Source organism: Lepisma saccharinum, chromosome 20, assembly GCF_977018435.1.
Source record: "Lepisma saccharinum chromosome 20, izLepSacc3.1, whole genome shotgun sequence".
Classification (NCBI taxonomy): Eukaryota; Metazoa; Arthropoda; class Insecta; order Zygentoma; family Lepismatidae; genus Lepisma; species Lepisma saccharinum.
In genome coordinates this window covers 2,302,610-2,329,643 of record NC_139248.1, presented here as the reverse complement: position 1 = coordinate 2,329,643, position 27,034 = coordinate 2,302,610, and the positions used below count along the sequence as shown (strand labels likewise).

General features: G+C 37.2%; 1 protein-coding gene across 5 annotated transcripts in view; it reads right to left on the bottom strand.

Moving 5' to 3' along the window:
* Nucleotides 1–6,727: 6,727 nt before the first annotated feature.
* The window catches only part of LOC146003640 (uncharacterized), a 40,512-nt gene continuing 20,205 nt past the window's right edge, over nt 6,728–27,034 (bottom strand). For 3 of the 5 annotated variants that reach the window (XM_083141964.1, XM_083141966.1, XM_083141965.1), the window contains 2 exons: nt 26,156–26,289; nt 6,728–8,602 (listed from right to left, as the gene is read on the bottom strand). In XM_083141964.1, coding sequence (XP_082998090.1) covers nt 6,892–8,602; nt 26,156–26,289 — 1,845 coding nt within the window. In that variant the 3' untranslated portion in view covers nt 6,728–6,891. Of the gene's footprint in view, nt 8,603–17,336; nt 18,726–26,155; nt 26,290–27,034 lie in introns of those variants that run through there. The other 2 variants (XM_083141967.1, XM_083141968.1) reach the window with 2 other exon arrangements.

The window sequence follows — 27,034 nt, the reverse complement described above, 5'->3', positions numbered from 1 at the left end:
CTGTAAGTATATGTACATGAGGGGTTCAGAGCACAAGTAACATAACTCAATTCAAGACAGTTTTGAGAAAAAGATGCATTTAGATAACTTACTACCATGTTTAGCTGTTGGAGCCTCCATGAGCAAGAGTTTGAAACTTAAGAGATACTTACTTCTAGCACTGAACTGTTGATACTTCGCAGTTCTAAGTTATGCATAACTCCATGAAGTGGAGTTATGTCGCTTGTGCTCTGAATCCATCATATTTCTTATCACCTTTCTGTTCTTTTTTGTCAATTAGCCAAAAGTGGCAGAAATTTCACAAGGATGAAATTGTTGATAACACTTTGCAAAGAAATGCCCAAGCCAGGCTATTATCCTGAACCTTATCAGAGTTAAACATAAGGTATTTTTGACTGTGTACAGCTGGAAGAAAATGTAGTACTAAGAAGACTGAGCCAATAATACTTTGAACCAATTCTTAACAATTGCAAGAAAAGTTGTTCAATAGACTGATTAATATTTGTGCATAAGTACTCCACTCCAATTATAAGCATCAATTTACTAGAGTTTTGCTTCAAAATATTTAAGAATTGGGCCATTCCATGTGAAATCAACAAGGTCCTCAATCTTACATTTTTTTGATTCATTTGAAGGGTCACATGAGGTAGGAAAATATGCAGATCCATATCTTTTGTATTTCCGAAATTACAGTGGTGCAAACTTTGCTATTTTGATCATTTCTTCAACAGGGTGGCTACTCTAGGACCATGATAAAATTCAAGTATAATTACCGGTATTCAAGGCAAACTTTTCAAAAATTCAAGCAGATGTTTTGTCTATTTCAACTGTACGTATTACCGTCTCTCAACATCCACACACAAATATCGTAATAATATAAAGGGTCTATGTGATTCCAACATCCGAAAATTATAATTCAATTAAATGGTATTCATTCATTCATTGTTTTCTGCCTAATTGGCAGGTTTTTCACTGCAATCTCCAGCTTTCCCTATTCTCTGCCTTACACTTCATAATAGCTACGACCCAGTTAATTTAATATCATCCATAAGCTGATATATCTTTCTTCCAAGGCATCCCTTAGCAGGCAGTTCTTTCTTAGACAGTGTCCTAACCAGTTTCTTTTCCGCTTCTTGATGGTCTCCAGTATAGATCTTTTTTCACCAACTCTTTTTAGTATGACTTCGTTTCTTACCTTGGCCGTCCATTTTACACCCTCCATTTTTTGCCATGTCCATATTTTAAAAGCTTCGAGTCGTTTCTCTTTAATTTCTTCTCAACGTCCAGATTTCTGCACCATATAGTGCTACACTCCACACAAAACATTTCACTATTCTCATCCTTAGACCTATGTCCATGGGTTCACAAAAAAAACAACATGTTTTCTTCTATTGAAAGCTTATTTTGCTCTTGCGATTCTCATTTTCACTTCTTGTTTGCAGCTCATGTCACTGCTTATAGTGCATCCAAGGTACTTGAAGCTATCCACTTGCTGGATTCTTTCACTGTTTGCTCTCACATTAATATTCCTTGGTTTCCATCCTATAACCATTGCCTTTGTCTTGTTTACATTAATCTTCATTCCATACTGCTCACAGCTGCTGTTTAACTCTTCTAACATACTATTTATGGTTATTTCATCCTCAGCGAATAATGCCATGTCATCAGCAAATCTTATGCAGTTTATTCTTCTTCCTCCCAATTTGACACCTCCTTCTAAATAGATATTTAACAAAGTAGGTGATAGGCAGCATCCTTGTCGTACTCCTCTTCCAATTTCACAGCCTTCTGTCATTTTGTCTCCTGTTCTCACTTTAACTCGTTGATTCACGTATAAGTTGCTTAGAAGTCTTCTCTCTTTCCAATCTACACCAATTTTCTTCAGAATTTCTAAACATTTAACCCAATTCACTCTACCAAAGGCTTTCTCCAGGTCTACAAATACTACAAACACCTCCTTTCCTTTCTCTAAATATCTTTCCCCAATGGTCCTCAGTAAACCAATTGCATCCCTTGTACCTCTTCCTTTCCTGAAACCAAACTGTTCTTCCTCTAACTCGCCACTGACTTTCGAGTATAGGCGTCTGTTCAGAATTCTTAGAAGAATTTTCACCGAGTGAGATATCGAGCTGATTGTCCTGTACTCAGAACATTTTCTGGCATTGCTTTTCTTCTGCAGAGGTACCAAAACGGTCTCCGTGAAATCTTGTGGCCAATCCCCTTTCTCATAGATGTCATTGCATAAGTGCAGTATTTCTCTTTTTCCATCTCCCAGGCATTTGATAAGTTCAACAGGAATTTCATCAGTGCCTGTTGCTTTCCTATTCCTCATTTCTTTGAGTGCTTGCTCAAATTCTTCATTCAGGATATAGTATCCTTTCTCATCATCAGGCACGTCGTCTTCATTTCCTACATTCAGACTGTCTGGGCAATTCTCTTTCTGGTAGAGCTCTTCAACGTACTTTCCCCACACGTTCGATATTCCTTTTTTGTCTGTGATTTCACATCCTCCTTCGTCTTCTATTCCATATTGTTTTCCATTTCTTCTTTTGGAAGCCCAAGCAGTTTACATTCATGATACATCAAGTCATACTTTCCACTTTTTTCCAGTTCTTCACATTTTTGTTTCATCCATTGTTCTTTTGCCCTGTCAGTTTCTCTTCTTAGCTGGTTATTCAGTATCCTGTAATTAATTCTTCCCTCTTCTGTATGTACATTCTTCCATTTTCTCCGTTCCTCCATTTTTTCCAGCATACTTTCAGTAATCCATGATTTCTTTGCACTTTTCCTTTCCCTGTATCCTATTGTTTCATCCACTGCCTTCTGTAAGCAGCTTTTTATTACATCCCATATTTCATCCCTATTGTTACAACTAGCTTTAAACTTAGTATAGTTTCCTTGGAAATTTTCTGCAAATTTTTGTTTTTCTTCTTCTTCCCTTAGCTTCTCTAAGTGGGGTTTCTTGCTCACCTGATTTTGTGTTATCTTCTTCAATCTAAGATTGATTTCTCCTATTAACAAGATGTGGTCTGAATTAATGTCAGCTCCTGGCAATGTCTACGTAATATAATTAAAATATTTAATTTAAGGTGCCGAGTTTCTATTTACAATCAGAGGCGCAACCACAAATTTTTGTCTGAGCGGGTGGGGAGAAAGTGCCAGGATAAACATACTAATAATAATAATAGTGTTAATAATATTATAACATTATTATTATTATTGATTTGTTTTATTTTACTTCGCTTCTTGTGCCACGTTTGGCTAATTTGCGAAGATGGGGATGAGTGATCTGATGAAATTGATGAATGAAGTCGCAAACATCCATGCCCAAGCTGGGATTTGAACCCGCCGGGACCAACATTGTTATTATTATTAGTAGTAGTATTAAAGACGTTATTATCCTCTTAAATTATGCAAAAAGGGGGTAGAAGTTGTGCTAAAGTATTTGTGTTCGATCTAACGATTTCAATTTTTTTTCAACACATGGCACAGTAGTTCGGATCCCACTTTAAACTGTAGGTCCAGTCAGTCCCAATTAGCCTTTCTGTGCATAAAGTGGACTTAAAAACCACAAATAACACTGGGGAACAAAAAAAAGATTTTATTTTGCGGCATAAAGTTTAATAACAGTTTCAGCACACCAAACAGCTGTTATTGCCAATTGTACGATTGGTTCAGTTGAATTGACTCCAGTTATAAAAATAAACACACCATGGAAAATATAGGAGGTAAAATTACTCTACGCTTTTCTCGGTAATATCAAAATTTGATAATGGGCAGAAATTCCCATAATAAACTTATTTATTTATTTGTAAATTGTTGCTAGGCAACTTATGAAGCATTGCTACGCAATAGTATATCGGACACTCAACAAACCTTAAGGAAGAATACCAAAACATAAAAATGGTTTTAGAAAAAAATTGAATATGCTGAACATAAGTGGCTCGTGTGTGTGGATTTGAAGATGGTGATTTTTTTACTAGGACAGCAAAGTGGGTACACAAAGTATCCCTGTTTCCTATGTTTGTGGGATAGTCGTGCTAGAGAAAAGCATTGGACGATAAAAGTTTGGCCCCCAAGGGAAAATATTAGTAGGAAAAGCTAATATCATTCATGAACCGCTGATAGATAGGGACAAAATCATCCTTCCGCCACTGCATATTAAACTTGGGTTGATAAAACAGTTTGTCAAGGCCTTAGATACAAGTGGTGATTATTTCAAATATATATGCCACACTTTTCCAGGACTAAGTATTGAAAAATTGAAGGCAGGAATCTTTGACGGACCACCACAAATTCGTACACTTATAAATGATGCCAATTTTACAACTTACATGTCTTACATCGAATCTGAGGCCTGACTGAGCTTTGTGTCCGTCGTCAAAAACTTTTTGGGGAATCACAGAGCAGAAAAGTACCCCGATATAGTTGGAAATATGTTGAAAAATTTTGAGAAATTGGGATCTAATATGAGTGTGAAGATACATTTTGTACATAGCCACATTGACAGATTCCCTGAGCACGTTGGTGATTTTAGTGAAGAACGGGGAGAAAGGTTCCATCAGGATATAAGGATAATGGAAGAAAGGTACCAGGGACGGTGGGATCGCCACGTGATGGCTGACTACTGTTGGAACTTACAGACGGATCGTCCTCAAAAGCAATACAGCAGGAAATCGTATACAAAACGTTTCACATAGTTTGTTACTTCATTGTGTACATATTTTCCTAATTATTTTGATCATAGGCCTATATAAATTTATTTTTATAATAATGATTGTAATCACAAAAAGAAATATTAAATTGTTGTTGGAAGTTCATTTATATGTATGTCTTATGTTTCCGCCATTTTGGTTTAGTTGCATTTATTTCATAAATTAGAGCCAATTCAGGAAATATATTATTATATCATTATTCAGCAGCATGAAATTGCCCTAAATTAGCTCTCAAACACTGTGCCGCAATTTCACTGTTCCCCAGTGTAATCAATCAATCAATTTTACATTTTTTTCATTTAGATAGGGCCGACTCCCGCCGCCCCCTAGCTATGGTTATAAACTAGATAAGACTAAGAAAATAATTCCCAGAATTCAAGGAATTCCCGGTGAGTAGCCACCCTATTCAAACATTTTGTTAACTTTAAATTGCAATATTTCGGTAGCCTATAGAAGTGATTCAGATGGCATTACAAAGGTGTTGAAGGGCTTTTTTTTACACAAGATATAGTGTGCCTATGCTAGGGTAAAGAATCAAATGAAGGCAGCGTCAAGATAATTTTGTTAGCAATTTTCTCAAAACCGGGTCTTTTATTTATTATTATTATTATTTTTTTCAAAAAATGATGTCATAAATTCTTTATTACTCAATATCTGTACAAAATTTTAAAATGGAATGGGATGCCAATGGAATCTGGAGTTAGGTTAGATTGAGGTTAGGATGGGTAATGCATTATAACAGATTTTAATAGACAAATTTCTAGTATTCAAAAGTGAAGATCTAACAGAAATGAAAGACAATATTGGTGAACAGATTCTCTCTGGCTATCGACCAACTTACCTGGTCCATAGCCCGAGAGTATCTGTTTATCATTCATCGCCAGGAAAGCTTCGTCTTACTTCAAAGACAATATTCTTTGAATTAACATTCATCAATATGACGTATAAATTCCCAGTTATTATAAATACAGGATGATTCAAAAGTCTGGTCGCATAGGCAACTCTGTTATTAGTGCACATAGCGAAAAATGGAAAGTTGCTGGGATAAGATGGGTTTCCATCTAAAATGCTTGAATTTTCAACATATCGTGCACTGTTCAGGCTGTACACTGGTACGAGCCTCAATTTTAGCCAAAAATGCCACATGCTTCTCCCGGAATATTGTGCAGCATTGCAATACCATACAGTACAGGGTAAATTAAGAATTGATTACGATAATTACAGGCAAAGTAAACAAGTATAAAAATGTGAATGTGTAACATGCATAGTGGCAAAATGTGAAGTACTTATGTACACAGAAAATTCAGTTAGTTTTCCATGCAATAGTGCTACAGAAAAAAATTGGAAAACTTCGAATTTTGCATGACTTCCAAGATAGATTGTGAGAAAGTGTTGCAAGGCATTTTAGCAGACCCCAAAATGCCAGAAAATTACCAGCCAATATTGGTAAGTAAAATCGAAACATCGGTATCGACTCATCCCTAATCCTGCATGTTTCTAACTTAAGAAACTGTCCTGTTGCAGGAACAGACATTGTTCGTCAATTTGTTGAGGGTTTTTCTTTCATTTCTTGAATCTCACATTACATACAGCAAAGCAAATTAACATATGGAGTGACAATTTGTCCCGTTACATGTATCACATTTCACTTGCAGTTTCTCATAACTTCTAGAATAATTAGACTGCGAGTGCCATGTGGCAGTTTTGGTGTCCTTTAAAGGCCAATCATCTTCAATTTTTAATCTTTGCAATGTTTTACTAATTACCCTCACTATCCCTGAAGAATCTAAATGGGTTTGAAAATGTAGGTGTCAATTGTCTACCTAGGATAATGGCTGATGACAATATGTGGCATAGAATATTACCTTTCTTATGACAAAATATATAAGTAGTTTTGGAAACAAGTTTATTATGCAAAATGACAAAATTTCAAACATGCACAGTTACACAAGTGTTACAGTAACTGTAAAATTAACAAATAAATTACAAATTAAATAATGTATGTATGACAAAACAAGGAACGAACAAAAAAAATAAAATGAACAAATAAATTACTAATGAAGTATGTATGTGTAACAAAACAAGAAATAAATTACAAATGAAGTAATGTATGCATGACTAGACAAGAAAAGAATACATACTTCTGTTGTTTCAATCTGAGATAGAAGAAAAAGCATCAATGGCATTCTGAGACATGTGTATGGAGAAGTTTTTCCCTCTTGAATCCTTTGTTACACAGTTGACATACATGTGGATACTCTTTTGTGTGCCTCCTTCTGTGAATCTTCATGCTTCTTCCTTGCGAAAACTTTGCATTACATACGTCACAGGAAAAAGGCTTCTCTTCAGTGTGATTTCTCAAATGTATATAAAGTTCATTTTTTCGCTTAAATTGCCTTCCACATGTGGTGCATGTGTGTTTTTTCTGTTTGGTGTGGATGAGTTTATGTTGGCAAAAATTTGCCAGCGAACAAAATCTCCTTCCACAAACTGTGCAAAGGTGAGATTTCTCGCCACAATGAATTCGTAAATGTCCAAGTGCACTGGATTTGTTGGTGAACACCTTCGCACACGCTGAGCAGCTAAATGACTTTGGCCCAGTGTGCTGTACATAGTATTCACTATTTTGGTGCAGCGTAGCACTGAACTTTTTGTGTTTTGCCATATTGTGTTCCTTCAGTTCCTTCATAGTTTCAAAGCTTTCTTTACAGTAAATGCAGATTTTCATTGTTTCATGTACTTGCTTTGTGTGGACGCTCAGCTGGCCTTTGCTGCAAAATGACTTTCCACACTTTTCACAAGCCCACAGTTTCTCACTTGCATGCACGAGCTCATGTTCTCTCAAATGCATTTGGAGGTGAAAAGATTTTCCGCATGTTGAACAAACATATTTGACAAACTCCAACACGTCGTGACAAGCTAACACATGAGCCTCCAGAGCTGATGAATGTAAATAAGTTTTTGGACACAAGTCACACTTGATAACATTTTGACCAACCTCTTTGTGTTTAGATAACTCTTCTTGTTGCCTGAAAGATTTGCAAGTAATATCACATCTTCTCTCACCACTATGACACTTCATGTGCATGTACAAGCCTGATTTTTTCTCAAAAACCTTTTCACACCCATTGCATGGGTAATTTGCTGGAGCAAGAGTTTTACAGTTATATTTTCCGTGCTGTCTTAAATGCACCTGCAGGCTAGAATTCCTTTTAAATGACTTTTGGCACTGTGTGCAGTTCCGTGGTGTAGCTTGGCAAGTGAAGCGCTTATGCTTCCGTAAGTTCTTTGTCAGAATTCTTTTCCCGCAAGTGTCACATGGGTTAATATTCTGTGCTTTTCCTGCAAGGTGCGAGTTCCTGTGGCTTTTGTACTTCAAGAGAGAACGAAAAGTTAATCCGCATGTAACGCATGCCACCTTTCTCAGCATGTGAAGTATATAATGTTGATACACTTTAGAGTAAGAAGTATCACAAAATCCACATAAAACACACTGGAAATTTCCAGATTTAACATCAAATGATTCCAATCCCTTTACAATACTTTGAGAATCGTTACAAGCAGAGCAAAATATAATTTGGTCCAAGTGCTGTTCTGTTTTATGCAGAATTAAATCTTCAGCTGAATCAAAGCATTCGAAACAAAACTGGCATTTCCAATTTGTTTTTTCTATATGTTTAGCCATATGAGAATCAAGTGTTGCCAGATCTGGAATAACCTCTGAACAAACATCACATGGAAGTGGTTTGAACTGTGAAGATTCCGAGGACAAGGAAAGATATTGATCATAGTCTTGAACATAATCGTCTGAATTAAGAATGTGAGCATCCTTGACAAGGTTTTCATCATTCGTATTTCCATTTACACTGTTTATTATTGGTGGTAACCTGTAAACGAACAAACATTCATGCAGTGTTATACAATTCAAGGTAACTATGGTACTCCTAGTGAAATTTACTAAAATTCAGAGCTTATTTGTATTTTTGTTATTCTATACATTTCTTTTCTGCCACTTTTGACTGATTAGATGAAATTGATGTTCAGAGACTCTCAGAAAAGAACCATGGACGTCTGCAGGATTTTCTCCAGGGGGGGGGGGGGCAAAGGAGGCGTATTTTTCCCATAATAGTGATGCCCCCTTAAAAAACACACTGCTTTCGTCTGAAATTATCATGTTTCTTCAACGAATTTATTTAACATACATTACTGTGACTGAAATAAAATATGTGTGAAATATATAATTTTTAGGTGAACATCCATTTTCCAGGGGGCTCTGGCCCCACCTTGCCCTTTCTTTCGGACGTCCATGACAGAACACCCATGCCTAAACTTGGACTCAAATCCGGGAACTTCTGTGACAAAATTGCATTTCCTTACACTGCCAAGATGTCCATGGTTAGGAGACATCGAAGTATGTACACCACAATCGTTGATTTGTCATATCTTACACAAGACTTATTTGAAGACAATTACTAGCGAGAGTATGATAGATATTTTCTTATCTTATTACAAAATATTCACTAACTTCACAACAAATACAAAGGTGGTGGGCAGTTACTGACCTTTTTTCTGTCAAGTACTGGAGAAAGTAAAAGCATTCTAGCAATCAAAAGATATCATCATCCTGATCTAGTGCTACCATGACAGAAAAACAATGAAGGAATCTCAGGAAGTCTGATTTAAATTTCAAGAAGCATGTATTACATAAGCAATTATCATAGTAGCACACCACTTGCAGCAGCACTACTGTAGCCTTGCTATAAAATTATTCTAGCTTGTAGCAGAAATTTTACTATAGCTACATTTCTTCCATTTTGAGGTAAATTTTGTATGCAGCAACAGTGTAAAAAAAATATCAAAAATGTTGCTTATTTTTCAGGAGCTTTATAAAGAGTAAGTCTATTTCAATATAATGGCAATCCACGTGACAGGTGTCCTGATATTCAAATAATCAATGACATGTATCAATATAATTCTATCGATGGTTCTTGATACTTTGCTCGACACAAACAAACATGCAGAGCATGAGTATCTGAAAGGGATATATCCATATATACAGTTGACCTGGATAATCGAAATGTCAGATGCTCAGATAAATGTACCAAGATATCTAGATATCCAAATTGAGCATATTCAACACCAGAGTTACACACTCTGAATAATCAAAGAGTTATTTATATCATTGGTGGATATCTAGACAATTCGGATAATTCTTGTGCCACGAATAAGTGACTTGCCCCATCCCTCTACCTACCGTATGTCAGGATTGATGGTTGAAAACATTGCCACATCTTTTTCTCTCTTCTCATCTGTAAGTAGCCAGCCACCCTCTGGGTATGGTCACTGCTCGAGGGAGCAAGGGAAGAACATCCAATAATGCCACCCTCTCCCTGTCTTGTTTTGGTGGGGGGGGGGGGGTGCAAGATGCTCGGCAACTTCAAACTAGCATCTCTTTGTAGGTGTGTAATGCACCCCTACATTTATGGCTGTGGTTCTCTCTCCTGGGGGGAAGGAGAGGACATTTAAGAAGGTTGAACAGAATATGTCATAATTATTTGGATATCCATCAATGACATGGTTATGTCTTGGTTTATTTAAAGGTACCAGGATGTTAAGTGCATACCCTCGAAAGCATGCTGGTGTAGGTGGGCTTACTTCAGGGGTTCCCCCCTTTTTTATAAAAAAAAATGTTCATGACAATTGTCATCATAGAAGGAGTTGGTGATGAAAAACTTTAATTTTCCATTCTCAGTATTGCCTTCATATTAGTCTATTAAAAATAAAATAATTATTCCTAATAAAAAAGTGTTTTTATATAACAAATAATTCTACCAAATTATATTTATGTTTAGAAATGTAAGTTTCTGATCACTGTACACAAGTAACCATTTTCTACTCATGTTCACATAAAGTGTGACTCTACATGGTTGAACAGTTGATATATGTGCCACTTAATGTAAACAATAGTGTACAAAATGAAGAAAAAAAAAGTTTTATTTAAAAATCAATTAGGAGAGGGAGGGATTAAGAACTATGGAAACTATAACTGCACTGCTTTATTGTTTTACATCAACAGCAATAAAACATTAAATCTGATGACAAACCTTGCACAAGTAATGAAATATGAAAACACTTATATCACGATCTCTTGCTATGTGACTTAGCTGTTGGGGAAAAAGTTAAAAAAATCCTTGTTAGGGCATGATTTTCATTTTTGTTATCTAGTGTCAGTTTTCTCTCACTTTTGGCCAGTCCTGTCGATGAAGATGAGTGATATGATGAAAATGATGAAGGAACACTCAGCCAATGCTCAGGCCAGGATTTGAACCGAGAACCTCTGGCATTGCAGCATGCAGTGATAACCAGTCCACCACAGAGGTCGGCAGTTGAGAAGTTCATTGTGTTTGTTCTTTCATCTCTTTCAGTCATCATTCGTTGTTAGTGTCACAATTATTTTTTAAAAAGTAGAAAATCAATTTTTCTTGTATGTACTCATTGCTTGCATTGTAGAATTATTTCTGTTTGTAGTCTTGTTTGTAGCATAAAAACACAGCTTTTCGTTGTGGCATTTCAGGAGAACACACACTCCCTTCATCTGACATTTATTTTTAGTTTGATTAAAGATACAGTTATAACAACTGTTACAAATCTTTAAAAAAAGAATCAGTTATATAATGGTTGATTTGGTGTTTTAAATCCACTTTATGCACAGTAAGGATAATCGGAACTGGACCTACAGTTTAAAGTAGGATCCAAACCACTATGTGCTTCCACCAGATATCGAACCTGGTTATACAATGGATCTTGTCAATGTTACTTTGTTCGACTGTAGCAACTTAACTGCGAAACAAGCAGTCTGTTTTATTATTTAAAATTAAAAATTTTTCATCACATTTTTTAAAAATTATAAATCCTAAATATTGACACGTTCTTTAGTCAAAAGAACATGATTTAACTAAAAGAACAAATAATAAGTTCACATGAAAGACTCGAAAGCATACACGTGATGCCTCTCAGGGTATGGGGTAATATCTCTCTTCGTTCTTTGGTCAAAACAAATCAAAGTCAAGTTTTCGCTAAGAGAAAAGAATTATATTTTACGTCTTAGCAAAATAAATACTTATGTGAATAAAATCCACTTCAGTCAAAGAAATAACAGCTTCTTACAATTCAACTTAACCACTCCTTAAAACTCGAAGCCCGAACTCTCAAGTCAAGACAAAAGACACTCGTAATTGCCATGGCAACAGCTCTTAACAAGATAATTACAGTAGAGCGTCGATTATCCGAAGTAATTGGGGGACATGGGTGTTCGGAAAACTGGTTTGTTCGGATAATCGAACTGTACATGTTTATTTGCCAAAAAGAAGTACTGTACAGTAAATTTATTCATAAAAACAGGCATCTCTTTAAGTATGTATTACAAAGTAACGTACAAAGGCAACTTTAGTAGGAATATATAGTATGTGGTACAGTTTATTAAACAAAAATATGTACATATTACATACGCATTTTGCATGAACAATACACACAGTACACAAAATTAACGTTTAAAAAAATCCTTTATTTTGGTCTGTCTAAGCAAGCCTACACGCTTACGAGCAGCTAAGTCACGTACTTTTTTCATTACAGATATCTGAAAGTGAGCGAGTACACAGTTCGGTTAAGCGGTCGTTCGGTTGACCGACGTTCGGATAATCGACGCTCTACTGTATATACAGGTTAGTCACTATCCTGACATTATCAGTGATAGGTAAATTACACAAATTATTATGAAAGAACAATAAACATTTGCACAAGAGAAAAGATAATTAATAACAATAAATATTAACAATAAATATTTGTGCAATGGGAAAGGACGTGTCAATTGCCCCCTCCGAAGAAAAATCAAAATCGACGACGAACTGGGAAACTTTCAACAGTCTAGGAGATTTTGGTTTCAATCTCTGGAAAACAGTCTACAATTCTTCATGTCTTTAGTTCACAGGTTCCGAGATAAAACTGGATGCTTGAAGAAATATTCAACTTTCTGTACAGCATGGGACTTCTGATACATCATAAATAAACTATGACACTTCATACAACTAAGAAGACCAGATCAAATAAACATTCAGCAGCCTATTCAAATATGCTCTCGTTCTACAACATGTCGTAACCACAAACTCATAGAAAACGTTTCCAGTGCCAGGCCTTTCCAAAGACACCTTTCTGTTGATCGTGAAGATATCAACTTAAATCAGTTCTTCGTTCCATTTTCAGTAATTGTACTGGAATCAATCTTGTTTTTCATATCTTCTGGGGAAGGAATCCATTTCTAATGGCTAGCTTTAAATTTCCGGACCCTTATTTACTTGTCTACGGAATTATTCTCTTCTAGCTCCTTTTAAATCGACACTCCGTCCACCATTAAATATAATATTCTATGTATAAGACTGATTTCAGTTTTATACTTTCGTAGAAACGATTAACCAACACCAGATCTTATGGTGAATCTTTTATAATTAAGATTTCCATTAGAATGGTGCTTTCAGTAGTTTCGAACACTGAGTTACGCTTGCCTACAAATTCAAGTTCTGAATTCTAGTTCTAGCTCACTGAATTTTTATATTGACGATCTGCCTTAATGTACAAGTAAATTCTGACTTGTACGAACATCAGCATAATATCTTTGTCACCAGACTCTAAAATCTTTCTTCTTACCACCAGTTCCCTCCGAGACTGCATAACATAAAGAATAGTTCTATGCTAGGCGAGGGGTAAAATCCCGCACCTGGTCAAGATTAGATCCGGTATCCCAACAGAAGTTCCTCGTTACTGCCACACTACGCTGTTGCTCAACGCTGGGATATGGTTCAACAATGTCTGTCTGCACGCCACTGCTCGTCATTTGAGTTCCGGGAGCATTATTGCTATCTCTCGGTGGAGATAAACGTTGTTGACTTGGCGAAGAAAACCCGCTGATAGGATACGGTCTATCAGGATTACCTCTGGAAGCTTGATATTCTCGTCGTGATCTAAACTGACGCTGTTGACGGTAATTATTTCCATTTCTAGGGTATGGACTCTCAGCTAGGTTACTCCTATTTTGGTGCTGAACTAAGCAAATTCTAGACGTTCTTTGAACATCTCTGCTATTTTGTTGAGAGCCAGTTTCTCGTCTCCATGTAGACCGCCAAGCATCTTGTTCCTCTGCTTGCTCATATCTCTTAACAAAATCCGCTAAGAGATCCACGGTGTTCGGAGCATGAGCCAAGCACAATTGCTTTACTCTAAAAGGTAGCTGTCCGATGATTAGGTTAACTACTTCCTGCTCGGTGTAATGATTACTCAGATTCCTATAGGCAGAGTACACAGACCAAACATATTCCTCCACATTGTTATCATTCTGCTTATTGTACCACCTAGTCCTCACAGACGCCAATTCTCTCTCTTTCGCTTCTGTTGAAGCAAACCGCTTCTTGAATTCTCTGCAAAAATCAGAGTAAGTGCGGAAATCATTCTTATGTGAATAAAACCAGTGATAGGCCTTTCCAGTTAACAAACGTGGAATGATTTCAAGCCTATAATGTTGAGGAATCTGTAGAATTTCAAGGTTTGTATTTAATTCCTTTAAATATATTTCAGCTGAAGTAGCGATAATATTGCCGTCGAACTTTCTCATAGAATTTATGTCTGCCATTCTAGGAGTTACCCCAGTGTGTACCATGCGTGAAGCAGGCTCTCTTCTGTTTCTTCTGCTGCGAGCAGTTGATTCACTGTCTGAGGAGCTGGATTCGTTCATCTTCTTGTACCTCTTTTTCCGTGAGGTTTTTCCTTGTAGGTTTGAAGCTTCATCTGAACAGATGGGATAAAATGTCGATCTTCCAGAACCTTCATCAACACGGTGGATTTTAGGATGATCAGAGTTCGTCTGGATCTGTAACCTATTCAGCTGATCAGAAATATGAACAATTTCACTACAGATATGACCAACATCTGAGGAAAATTTGTCTTGTTTAGTTTCAACTGTTTTCCTCCATTCTTCGTCAGCTTTTCGGTATCCCTCAGTTTCATTTATATTCAGCAAGTTTCTCTGCCACTTTGCGATTAATGGTATCTTCTAACTTGTCTGTGATAACAGTTACCTGGTGATTCACATTTTCAAACACTTCCTTTCTGAAACTGCTCGGTTCTTCAGCGATTTCCTTACGAAAGTTACCCTGAGATTGTTCAACCTCTTCTCTCAACAGGGCAATTTCTTTTTGCACATTTGATTCCACTTGTAGAGAGTTTGCTTCACATGTCTGACGTAAGTTAACGATCTCTATTTGAATGCTTTCTTTTATCTTCTGTTGATTTTCTTCCATTTTTACAGTCAAATTGTCCAGTCTCTGTCCCATCTCCAAAGCAGATTCTGTGAGTTTCGAATAACCCTGTGAAAACTTCTCTTCTAAGCGCCTTTCTGATTCCACCAGATTTCTACCACTTTCCTCTAACTTTAAGTTCAAACTGTATTCCAACATGGCTACATTCTCCTGAAACTTAGCTTCCAGATTGCTGGAACTTTCTCTAATGTTTTCCTTAATTTTTGATTCCAGAGAATCCAAAGCAATGGCGTTTTCTTGGATCTTTGCTTCCAGATTGCTGGAACTTTCTCTAATGTTTTCCTTAATTTTTGATTCCAGAGAATCCAAAGCAATGGCGTTTTCTTGGATCTTTGCTTCCAGATTGCTGGAACTTTCTCTAATGTTTCCCTGAATTTTAGTTTCCATAGCCCTTGTACTTTCCTCCAACATAATCCGTATTGAAGAAAGCAGGTCTGCTGTAACTGGAACTGACTGCACTGGAGATTCATTTTCCTCAGCCGATGATTTACCTGCACTTCTCAACATCTTCTTATCCATATTCTTCTAGCACAGAATTTCCATCACAATCACAAATCAATTACTCTTCACGAACACACAAAAGTGAACACCACTAACGAAACAACAGATTTCGAGCCCCGCGTTGTTGCGCCAAAATATTGACACGTTCTTTAGTCAAAAGAACATGATTTAACTAAAAGAACAAATAATAAGTTCACATGAAAGACTCGAAAGCATACACGTGATGCCTCTCAGGGTATGGGGTAATATCTCTCTTCGTTCGTTGGTCAAAACAAATCAAAGTCAAGTTTTTGCTAAGAGAAAATAATTATATTTTACGTCTTAGCAAAATAAATACTTATGTGAATAAAATCCACTTCAGTCAAAGAAATAACAGCTTCTTACAATTCAACTTAACCACTCCTTAAAACTCGAAGCCCGAACTCTCAAGTCAAGACAAAAGACACTCGTAATTGCCATGGCAACAGCTCTTAACAAGATAATTATATACAGGTTAGTCACTATCCTGACATTATCAGTGATAGGTAAATTACAAAAATTATTATGAAAGAACAATAAACATTTGCACAAGAGAAAAGATAATTAATAACAATAAATATTTGTGCAATGGGAAAGGACATGTCAATATCAACATGATGAGGAAGTGCGTATTACGCGTCACCTTACTGCTGGACGGGAGTTACTCGGCTGCCATGTGGGCACCTGGTTTTTAGTCTTTTAGTTTTGAATATGAGTATTTTTTAGAATGTTTTACCTGGATAGGGATTTTTACGATTTTAATAACTAGGATTTGTAAGTGTTTTTTTACCAATTCCTTCAACCATATTCCTATTTAACATTATTTCACGTGACACCATGTCCGGTGTCTAGATTTCTAGTTAGACCTGAAGAAGGAGGAAGTATTTACCTCTGAAACGTCGTCCGGATTAACGTATACTCACTCACGTAAGTTTGAAAAGTTTTAATACTACTTACGTATTTATTTTGTATCCTAAATATCATCAGGCAATTCAAAATCATCATCCCTTTACCAGAAATTCTTGATGTTTTCAGTTACATTGAATTTTAAAGATGGTGGCCTACTCCACTTGTGGAAAAGAAAACTCCATAGTGGGTCTATGTTACCTTTTTCATTATACTGGGTGAGTCTTTTAAAAGAGGCCCCGTGGAAAATGCGCTCCTTGCATGTAGGCAACCTTGGTACACCGAATCGAAGAGATCGGGTTAGAGAACAGTCCAGGATATCGGTGCCAAGCATATTCGACGACATGACATGACATGACATATCCTGGACTGTTCTCTGCCCCGCTCTTCTCTTCGGTGTACCAGGGTTGCCTACAAGCAAGGAGCACATTTTCCACGGGGCCTCTTTTAAAAGACTCACCTGTTATATTGTCCTCATACAATGTCAGATGATTTTTTTGTTGTCAATCCTGCCAAAGGAAGTCTTACCCATTCAAATAAATGTTTCAAACTTCCATTTTCTTCCACAACAAAAATTCAGGCTATAAAGGGTTAATTTATTCCAGTGTTGTTCTGCAATGAATGAAGCTTTTGAGACATTCAAATCTTGTAACAACCGTAGACTACAAAGAGAAATAATTAGAAAAGCAATGTTGGATTGTATCAGATTACATATGCAAGAAATATACGAGCCCTGTTCAATAAAGAATGATCATTATTTTTTTTCACAACATATCTTTACTCATCCTCATAATTTTGATGGTGTTTCTCAAAGTAGTCCCCGTACATGCACTTGTCCCATTGGTTTTGCCACTTTTCAAAGACCTGGTGGAAGCAGTTTTTTGATAGGTCCTTCAGAATTGCCTCCCGCAAAGGCTCATATTCAAATTGGGGAAAATAAAGTCACATGAGTCTAGGTTTGGATTATAGAGAGGATGAAGAAAACACTTCACATTCTTTTTCGCGATATACACAAATAATATTTGTGATGTGCAACCGTACATTATTCACCCGCTGCGCACAAACACGTCTGGTGTTTATTTTTTTCTGTTACCGACGTGAGTGGGATACAATTAAATTTTCAGTATTTCTAATAGTACTCTTAACGTTATTCGACAATCTACTTCCACAATGACAGCAGATGTGTTTATGTTTTCTTCCATAAGAGCACTGACTAGAGCTCCGGCCTGATCTTCCTTTGAAATTGATTGTCTTCCCTCTTTAAACATTTTAAAACACCTTCAAGCTGTGCTATAGGGATGAACAGACTCACCATAGGCCTCCTGTAACACTGAATACGCCTCAGCTGATTATTTGTTCAGACGAAAGCAAAATTTCAACACAGGATATTGTTCACTATGTGTTAACTCAATTATTACTGCTGTAGGTGGAATTGAACATGTCTCTACCTGCACAGCTGTCACTCAAGTCAAAACAATGAAACTAGTACCATCTGTACGTTACACATTAAACAAACAATATAACATAAAATTAAATTTTAGCCCGATAAATTGTGAATAAAAAAATTATGATCATTATTTATTGAACAGCCCACGTACATACACTAATAGTAAAATATGTGAACTACTTTTTGGTAGACCCTGTATTTCCTTCTTGTGCTATTTCATTCCCTTTATTCAACTTCTTTCTTCCAACTCTACAACCAAAGGTTGCTCGATGGTGTTTATACAGTGTTAGGGATGGAAATTTCCTATTGCACGAGTTGCAAAGAATCTTAAAGAGGTGAGCACTATAATGACACGTCAACTGACCTGCTGACACAAATACATCACCACACAATTCACACTCATACTGGCAGTTCACAGGCTGAGGATCTCGTCTTCTCATCTTCACCTTCTCACTTCTGCAGTTGACGCAACATATCAAATTCTTACAATGCATCTCTGTTTTGTGCATTATCAGACCCTTCGGAGTGTCGTAACTCATGTAGCAGAACTGGCAGGCATACATCCCCTTAGCTTCGTGACGCCTGGTATGTTCGTTGAAATAATTCATATTTGCAAAATATATATCGCACACATCACACTTTATTGGTCCTTTTAGTTTTAATGCTGAAGAGTAAATAATTTGCTGTTTAGTTCTTGGCTCTGTTTCATTCACTGCCTGCAAACTATTTTCAGTCATTCCTTTTTCTTTATGTCCTAATAACACTTCAAGCCTTCTGAAAAAGAAATCACTTGTAGCTACTGACTGACATATTTCTTTGTTAATAATTACTGCATTCTACAGGGCTATTCTAAATGATCTTCCCGATTTCAAAGTTTAATATCTCACGTTTATTTAATCACAATGACATGCAAATGATTTGAAATGAAAGAAAAACTCAAAAAGTTTTAGTGTCTGGCAAAGCTGATGTTTAGTTCCGCTTTCTGCCGCTAGGGTGACAGTAAATCAAGATGGCTGGAAACTAAGACAGGAGAGTATTTTGTGTCCTGGAATTTCGTGTACAACAGTCAGTTTTTTGTGTCCAGCGAAGTTTTACGATGAAGTTCGGGTTAGATCCACCAAGCGGTCACTCAATTCGGAAGTGGTATAGACCATTTGGCCTATGGCCCTATGTTCTTCGAAGAGGACACTGTAAACGGACTTTCCTACCTTCACATGCTGCAGACATGGCTCTTCCCGCAGCTGGAAGAGGACATGGAAAATTTTATTTGCAGCAGGATGGGGCACCCCTACATTGGCACCGGGATGTCAGGAGGGAACTCAACAGAAGGTTACCAAATCAATGGATAGGGCGAGCTAGTCGTGAGGATCAGGTTCTGCTTCCTTGCCCCCCTCCTTCGCCAGATATCACCTGTGCCTTTTTTGTGGGGTTATGTTAAAAACCAAGTGTATGAGCCTCCCCTGCCTAACAACTTACCTGAACTTCGAGTACGCATCCAAGAAGCATTGTCCATTGTCCATTGACTCTGAGATGTTGGGAAGAGTGTGGCAAGAATTTGACTATCGTCTTGATATGTGCTGAATTACAAAAGGCACTCACATTGAGCACCTTTGACGTGGAACATAACACGTATGTATGTAAAAAAAAAACTTTTTGAGTTTTTCTTTCATTTAAAATAATTTGCATGTCATTGTGATTAAATAAACGTGAGATATTAAACTTTATAATCGGGAAGATCATTTAGAATAGCCCTGTATAATGCATGCAAGCGATGGCAATGACATGCATTGTTAATGCAAGACAGCAGACGACCATGAGGCAGTATTTAATCAAGTGACTTGATCCTTTTATCCTTTTAACCATTTTTCTTTCCGTTCTTAACCTTTTTCTTTTTTATTGTGATTTTGTTGGAAAACCTTGAAGAAGGATCCGGTGACAGACCAAAACGTCAGTTTTAACAAGAACCTTGTAAGCCACACGTAAGTAAGATCTGTATTTTAAATTTAATAATTATTGCATTCCATTACCTTGAGCTATGTTAAGAATGAATCAGATTAAGCAATAGACTATCGATTTTACTTCTCTTTTCTGCCACTTTCGGCAAATCATGAAGACAAGGATAAATGGTAATAAGATGAAAGGACAAATCACAAACATACATGCAAAGGACAACACAAGTCACACAGGGTTGCGAGTTCCAGATGCCAGAACCTCATTAGTCTGTAAAATGTACTCCAGGGTGTACTATGTGGAAGAGACATTTGGGTGTCACCCCTTACACCCTAGTACACCAATAGCTGGCATAGGCATATTGGTCTATTCATTCGTTGGGTTTATTTCACTTCGCTTTTCTGCCACTTTTGGCTAATCGCGAAGATGAGGATGAGTGGTGATAGATGAAATTCATAAAGGGACACTCACAAATAACACCCATGCCCAAGTCAGGATTTGAACCCAAGACCCTTGGAATTGTAGCACACTGTGCTAATCACTCTGCCATGGAGGCTGGCATATATATTGGTCTAGTGGTATTATCGATACTAGAGTGTGAACTCCAATTAAAAATTAACCAGTAGATCGATTCTATGCAGATTTAATTCAATAGAGTAAAGATGTTTGTTGAAATGGCAACATGGCAGGTGCTGTCAACAGCGATGTCCATGAAACTATGGAAACTGCAGGCCGCCAATGTTGCAACGTTCAACATCAATGTTCATTCAGTTGAATAAAAATCTGTATAAAATCGGTTTCTGGATGTAAATTGTCAATGATAATGAATTAAAATCAGTTGCAAAGAGCTTCAAAACACGACTAAGATTGTATTTGTAGGACTATTGTTTCAGAAAATTTGCAAGAACCTTTTTTTGGGCAATTTGGTTGATTGATTTGGTATTTTAAGCCCACTTTATGCACACTAAGGTTAATTAGGACTGGACCTACAGTTTAAAGTGGAATCCGAACCACTATGTGCTTCCACCAAGTACCGAACCCGATTTGGTTGAAAATTAAGAATTGTATTTAAAACCTTTCTACCTACACTGTACTTAAATTTCATCATGATTGGACCACAAGTTTTATATTTATAGAATTTCAAAGAGAGCAATCGTTTGGAAAACGATAAAAATCGAAGGCATACTTGAAAAAAAAATTGGGTACCATAACTTAATGTAAAACTGAATAAGCTAAACGTTGATGTAGCTCGTGTTTATGTAGGTCTCCTGGTTAATTTTTAATTGAGAGTCCAAACTTGAGTATCCATAATTTTTAATCCAATAGTAGAAATACGTTGTAACTTAGTTGAGTACTGGTATCAGTAAATTTACCACACAACCATCCATTATACCAGGTGGTCCATAAATAATTGAAGGGTTACAAAAAATTATTGCAAGTAAACTATTGAACTTTCGTTAATGAAACCAGTCCAGAACGAACGAGAAACTCACAGATTTTTTTAACACTTACAAATGTTCAATGTATGCACCACGGGTGACACGGCATGCATCAACACGATAGGAACGCAAATAGTTTGTACGTGATGTTTCATTAAGCTGAGAGTTCATATCCCTGCAGCTAGGTGACACTCACATCACCCACATCACTCACAGTGTTTTGTGCAATGTTTTTGTCCCCCAAAATCACGGGACCTTACACCATGTGACTTCTTTTTGAGGGGTTTCATCAAAGACAGGGTATTCGTCTCACCGATGCCGCATGATATCGCAGCCCTAAGGGAGCATATCATCGCAGCAATAGAAACTATCGGCAGGCCCATGTTCATGAGAGTGTGGAAAGAAATAGACTACCGTGTCAGTGTGTGCCGTGTCACCCATTGCACACATTGAACATTTGTAGGTGTTAAAAAAACTGTTTGAATTCCTCGTTCATTCTGGACTGGTTACATTAACGAAAGTTTAATAGTTTACTTGCAATAAATATTTATAACCCCTCAAGTATTTATGAAACACCTGTTATATTCCAATATAATAATGGCATAGGTTAGAGGGTTTAATCACTAACTCCATTCTGGACTATATGTATCCTGTGAGATATGAAAAATATCAGAGGATCACTATAATTCAATCCAGTTACAAGTGAAAGGGCTTCTACATATCCACATGGTTGGTATTCTTGGTTTTGGTATGAGGAATCCTGGTTTTGATCCCAACTGCATATCCCCCAATTTCACTACTCACCTTGATGGAGGTCAATTTGCAGTTACCTTGATCCGAGCAGCAAAAAGTTCCAGACTAGAAAGTGTCAAAATAACAGTGGCAATGGATGAGATGCACTAATAATGCACCACCACCTAGCAAAGTGTCATGTGGCAGGACTCTGCCCTTAAAGGGTTGTTACGATAGTGATTGGTGGTAAGTGCAAATAAAACCAAGGAAACAAATACAAAAAGTAATTGAAGTCCAGTTTTGGCATGTGTTTACTGTTTTCTCTAGCTTTGGGTGTACTACGTGAAAGGTCACCCCTTACACCCCTTGAGGCACTCATGGTAGTGAGAGTATACAATTAGTTGGTAATGATGGTAATTTTTGTAATTATTATAATTAATAATCAACTGCAGCTCTATGAACAAAAAAAGCATTAATGAAAAATTATTACGGTTTTTGTGAGTTTTAGTGAAAGGTAACATATGTGTGTGACACCCATGCCATAATTTGTTATTTCCTATTAATGATAGAAATTTTTGTAATAATTATAATTAATTAATAAATAACTGCTCGTATATATTCAACAAATGAAGCCGTGATTCAATAACAAAATTATTTATTGAATTTTAGTGATGAAAAGATGTGTGGGTCTGATAAGCCTCCCCCCCCCCTCCCGGTAAGCAAGTTTCTTGTACTGCACAAGTAAACTAGAGTTAAGATAAGAATAGTCAAAGTTTTGAAACATGTGAAGGTTAAAAAGGTTTAAAATTTAAGGTAAAATAGAATGCCCTGTCACTGCTTCCTGCTGCATCTGAGGCTGGCAACAGACTTTTAACTTCAATTTTAACCTTTATAACGCAACCTACCTTCCCATGTTTTAAACTTTCACTACTCTTTTCTAAATCCTGAAGAAGATACATGAGGTGGCAAAAGCTAGTGTAAAACAGTAAGGAAATGTCAAAACTGGATTTCAGAAATCATGGCATGTGGTGTAAGTCATGCCTTATCTAAATACAAAGTTGAATTCATCATTAGCCAAACTGTAGCAAGAATGACAAGCAGTGCCACCATCAAAAAGAATTATCAGTTGTAATTTAACTGTTACACTGAACTCATCGAACAACAAGCTACCTAACAGGTCCTGGTCCTCAAATGTTTGTGGTAAGTTTATGATATCAAGTAGAAATCCAGTTTCAGCCAAATTAGACCAAGGAAATGTAACAAAGGTTTGGTTTCCAACATGCACTTCTGTACCACACTTTCGTTTAAGCATCCAAGATGTCCTTGCCAACACATTCTTAGATCCTGGCCATTCAATCCCAAAGTGATTGAAAAACAAGGGGGTAAAAATGATCACAGCCAGTCGAAACGCATACTTACTCTTGAAGTAAGAAAATATTCAGCTTTTAGTATTGGTTTTTCGGTGATGTCATCCCCCAAGTTGTTTCTTTGCAGTGTTGCCGGTCTGGTAACATTTGTAAAATACTAAAATCACTGCAACCTCCAATGGCCTGCCCAGGACTTCTGAGAGGGGGTTATGTTCCCAAATAATGAAGTTTATCTTCAATTTTTAATACAACTGAGCCAGTACCACTTTACAACTGAGCCAGTACCACTTTGAACTGAAACTGATGCTGATACTCTCACAGATTCCAACCAATACTGATACCAATACTTGAAAATTGTAATAATTAAAATCTGTTCTAAATATTGATTAATACCAGGTGTAGAAGTATGAAGGCTGGTGTTTGCAACTGAGAAACAATATTTTATTCGAAGTAAGCTCCATTGCTAGTTACACATTTCTCCCACCTTTCCGGCAGGTTATGAATGCCACGCCAAAAAAAACGTTCTTGTTTTGAAGCGAACCAGTCCGCGAGCCATGTTCGTACATCTTCATACGAATTGAAGCGCTGTTCTGCAAGAGCATGTCCCAGTGAGGCAAATAGATGATAATCTGAAGGAGCCAAGTCGGGAGAATACACCGCATGCCCTAGTATCTCCCATTTGAACGCCTCGATCGTTTCCCGGACCCGTTTTGCAGTGTGTGGTGAGGCGTTGTCATGGAGCAGGATGACCTTGTGTTGCCTTGATTCATATTTCGGCCGTTTGTCACGTAATGCTCGATGTAAATTGATCATTTGCTGTTGGTAGCGATCTGCGTTAACGGTTTCACCGGGTTTTAGCTTGCAATTCGTTGTCTTCGAACTTTTTCGGAAGTTTCCCACGTTCCTCGTTTCGCAAGTCAAAATCGCCACTTTTGAATTTCTTGAACCACTCGAAACACTGTGTTTTAACGAGAGCATGTTCGCCGTAAGCTTCGACGAGCATTCGATGCGATTCTGCAGCGGTTTTCTTCAAATGATAACAGAACACCAATGCTGTCCGCAAATCGTAGTTCGTAGGCACAAAACTCGACATGTACCGGGTGTGCAACGCCTTCCTCTGTCTGGCACTCGGGTTACTGTGTTCCGATATAACGTCCTCGGGAGTGGCGGGCAGCAGCTGGCGCTGCTTACGCGATCTTCCGCACCCTCCACTGCCAGCTAGCACCATCTATCGGCCAATTCCGGTTTCATACTTCTACACCTGGTATTAGTGTGTAAGTTTTCCATCAATTTGCCAAGATTTTTAGTTTAAAATATTCAAGAATATTAAATTACACATTATGTTATCAAAAAATTCAGTTTCTTCACACAAAACTGGTGCAAAACAAAAAGAATATTTAAATTTTGCATAATTTACAAGATAAGTAACGAATGTCTCGTGAAAGACCAAAATTATGGAAAACTATTACCGATTCATTGGAATCGGTTCAGCCCTAATTTTTAATAGTCAGTCCAATATTTTAAATTTTTCTATTATTTGATGCATTAAAATTGCCACACCAAAGATGGGAAGGTTAAGTACCCCTGCCTCCTGGACATGCCACTAGCAAGCTCTGCAATGTTTGGGTTGTTCCAAGCCCACTTTATGCACCGAGAGTAATAAGGAATGCAAGGTGTACACTGGGAAGTCTTTAAATTCACTTCAAATCAGAAATCTTACTTCTTATCTGGTTTCATGCTTGTCTTTCCTACTGAGGTCCACATCAACTAGTAAAGCAACTAGCATAAAGATAATGGCAAATGCACACAAAGAGAGAAGCAATAAAGGTTGTTCCCAATCACTAAAAAACGGGAAATGGGGTACAAAGAAAGCACAGAAAGCCTAGTGAATGCAGAAGTTAGCAGGCGACAGATTTCTGAGACTTGTGATTTGCTGACAGCACACGTAATGCTCAAACATCTTCCTAGTTGATGGGAGATATGTCCGGTAACAAAATAAAAGCTACACTACTAGAATTAATGTGTACAAAGTGTAACCAGATTTCCTTTGTTGTCTAGCAATTTCACATATGAACAGTCACTAGGGTCTGTTTTTCACAGTAAAAGAAAAACTTGAAAAACATTGTTCGAAAATAGCTTGGATTTTCATTCATTTTTGAAAATTACTATGTTTGATCAAATAAAGATCAAAGTCTGATTGGAAAGAGTCCACAAAAAGCATACAACAGAAACTGGGGACTATATCAGGAAAACAAAGATGTCTGATAAAGCTATCCTGAGGGCAATTTCAGATCGGAAAGCATGGAAAGCCACACAAGGCTGCGTTCGATTGATGAAATCCTGAAGCGACATGCGTCTCTTCGGTGTGAAATCTCCCTGAGGTTGGTTGATTTGGTTTATTTACTTTTGGCTAATTGTGAAGATAAGTGACGACATGATGAAATAGATCTCTCATAAAAAAATACTCATGTCTAGGCCGGGATTCAAATCTGGGACTCTGGCTTTGTACCATGCTGCGCAAACCACTCTGCCACATAGGCCGGCAACTATCCTGATGAACAAAACACAAGTTTCCTATTTCCAAGCAAGGAGCTAAAATATTTAACCACAAAGAAGATGGCATTAACCATTCAACTCTGTTGGCTATCGAATAGTAAGGCACTTGTACAAAAAATTTCATACGTGCATTGATTTTCAATACTTTTTCCACACTTACCCCTCACTGAAAGCAAAGCCTTTTTCGTTCCCTCTCCTGTCTTCAGTGGAATCTGAAGTTGGGAGACAAGCAACTTCTTCCTTTATCCCAACTGAATCCGTCTCCATGAAACTCACATCTGGATTTGTTTGAGCCTGGGTACAACATACAGAAATTAAAAATTAGTGCATTTATTATTGAGATGCAACTTTACTGTTTGTCACTAACAAGACACTGTAGAAGGTCTATTCTTTATTCTTCTTCAACAATTTTAGTTAACAAACATAATCCACCCTGAAAAAATCTAACTTGGTTTGAAATAGTGACAACAAATGACTCAATTATTGAATGGTGGTACATTTCTATTTTCTGTTTTTCTTATGTTACACAATATTTCTGTGTTTTGTTCAAAATATTGATTAATATTAGTGTGTGAGTATTCTACACCAATTATATGCATCAATTTGCCACAGTTTTGTCTCAAAATATAGTTTTCCCACATTAAATGCAAAGTTTCAGTTTTACAAAATTTCCAGGATGATCCCCCCATGAAAGCATTGCATGGCATTTCTGTGGACCTAGTAAAAGACCAAAAAACGCCAGAAAAGTATCGGTCCATATCAGTAAATAAAATCCAATTGATATTTTCCACCCCACCTAGTGGTTGCAGGACCTTGTAGTTGGTGGTGGGGCTTGCATGCTCTGATGATCCCCTAGGCTATACTGGCGGTAGCATAGCTACTGGCAGGGTCTCCCATGCCAGGCAGGCTAGCAGGTAAAGAGCCAGACTAAGAAGCAACCTAACGGTCAACGGCTCCAAAGGCGGAAGAAGATGGATGGTCATCTCAACGGCTGAGGAGGCGGAAGAACCTAGAGGCGTAATACCTCTATAAAAAACCT